General features: G+C 49.3%; 1 protein-coding gene across 4 annotated transcripts in view; it reads left to right on the forward strand.

Moving 5' to 3' along the window:
* Positions 1 to 1,684, forward strand: part of LOC118407824 (S-adenosylmethionine decarboxylase proenzyme-like) — a 13,040-nt gene that overhangs the window by 5,877 nt on the left and 5,479 nt on the right. For all 4 annotated transcript variants that reach the window (XM_035808360.1, XM_035808359.1, XM_035808362.1 and 1 more), the window contains exons 6-7: positions 66 to 135; positions 1,598 to 1,675. In XM_035808360.1, coding sequence (XP_035664253.1) covers positions 66 to 135; positions 1,598 to 1,675 — 148 coding nt within the window. The remainder of the gene's footprint in view (positions 1 to 65; positions 136 to 1,597; positions 1,676 to 1,684) is intronic.

Raw genomic sequence — 1,684 nt, forward strand, 5'->3', positions numbered from 1 at the left:
CCTTCTGCAGGTATCTGTACACACCCTGATACAGTAACCTGATACATGTAACATGATATCTGCAGGTATCTGTACACAACCAACAACCCTGACAGCAGCAAGCCGGGCCAGGCAGAGCCGGACCAGACTCTGGAGATATCCTTTTACATGGGCGAGCTTTAATGTTACAGACCAACCTTTTACATGGGCAAGCTTTAACTGTTACAGACCCAACTTTTACATGGGCAAGCTTTAACTGTTACAGACCCAACTTTTACATGGGCAAGCTTTAACTGTTACAGACCCAACTTTTACATGGGCAAGCTTTAACTGTTACAGACCCAGCTTTTACATGGGCTAGCTTTAACTGTTACAGACCCAACTCTGGAGATATCCTTTTACATGGGCAAGCTTTAACGTTACAGAGGTCCTCACCTTTCAAAGATATCATGCTTTACAATAACTGAATAAGATAAATGATAGAATGCAGATATCTGGTAGAAGTCTAGTGTGAGTACTTGGTGTGTAGATCTGTCTGTACAGACTTGTAACTACCGTCACCAAGTTTTCAGTGTCGTTTATTCGTCTGTGGACAGGTCAACCCCAGATTCTGTGGTTTTGAACACAAAGGTCAAGTTCAACAATGGGTTCCCTAGCAGCTTTCTAGGGTACTGCAGCAGAATTTCCAGTATTGATATGTCATGTTCTAGACTTGCTGTGAATGAGTGGTAGATAGCTCCTTGAGCAGAGTGTAAGCGGTGCTGCTGTAGCTCCTTTAGTTGGAACCGCAGGCCGAATCTGTGTCTCCTGCCCTTTGTTGGAACCCGAATCTGTTTCTCCAGCCCTGTGTTGGAACCGCAGGCCGAATCTGTTTCTCCAGCCCTTTGTTGGAACCGCAGGCCGAATCTGTTTCTCCTGCCCTTTGTTGGAACCCGAATCTGTTTCTCCAGCCCTGTGTTGGAACCGCAGGCCGAATCTGTTTCTCCAGCCCTTTGTTGGAACCGCAAGCCGAATCTGTTTCTCCTGCCCTTTGTTGGAACCCGAATCTGTTTCTCCAGCCCTGTGTTGGAACCGCAGGCCGAATCTGTTTCTCCAGCCCTTTGTTGGAACCGCAGGCCGAATATGTTTCTCCAGCCTTTTGTTGGAACCCGAATCTGTGTCTCCTGCCCTTTGTTGGAACCGCAGGCCGAATCTGTTTCTCCTGCCCTTTGTTGGAACCGCAAGCCGAATCTGTTTCTCCTGCCCTTTGTTGGAACCCGAATCTGTTTCTCCAGCCCTGTGTTGGAACCGCAGGCCGAATCTGTGTCTCCAGCCTTTTGTTGGAACCGCAGGCCGAATATGTTTCTCCAGCCTTTTGTTGGAACCCGAATCTGTTTCTCCAGCCCTTTGTTGGAACCGCAAGCCGAATCTGTTTCTCCTGCCCTTTGTTGGAACCCGAATCTGTTTCTCCAGCCCTGTGTTGGAACCGCAGGCCGAATCTGTGTCTCCAGCCTTTTGTTGGAACCGCAGGCCGAATCTGTGTCTCCAGCCTTTTGTTGGAACCGCAGGCCGAATCTGTGTCTCCAGCCCTTTGTTGGAACCCGAATCTGTTTCTCCAGCCCTTCCTTAACCCTCCCACATCCTGATGATGGACCGGGAGCCGGAAGGCATGAAACTGTTCCCCAAGATCAGCATCGATCCTGCCGAGATCGCAAAGGTACGGCTG

The sequence above is a fragment of the Branchiostoma floridae genome, unplaced genomic scaffold, assembly GCF_000003815.2.
Source record: "Branchiostoma floridae strain S238N-H82 unplaced genomic scaffold, Bfl_VNyyK Sc7u5tJ_1489, whole genome shotgun sequence".
Taxonomy (NCBI): Eukaryota; Metazoa; Chordata; class Leptocardii; order Amphioxiformes; family Branchiostomatidae; genus Branchiostoma; species Branchiostoma floridae.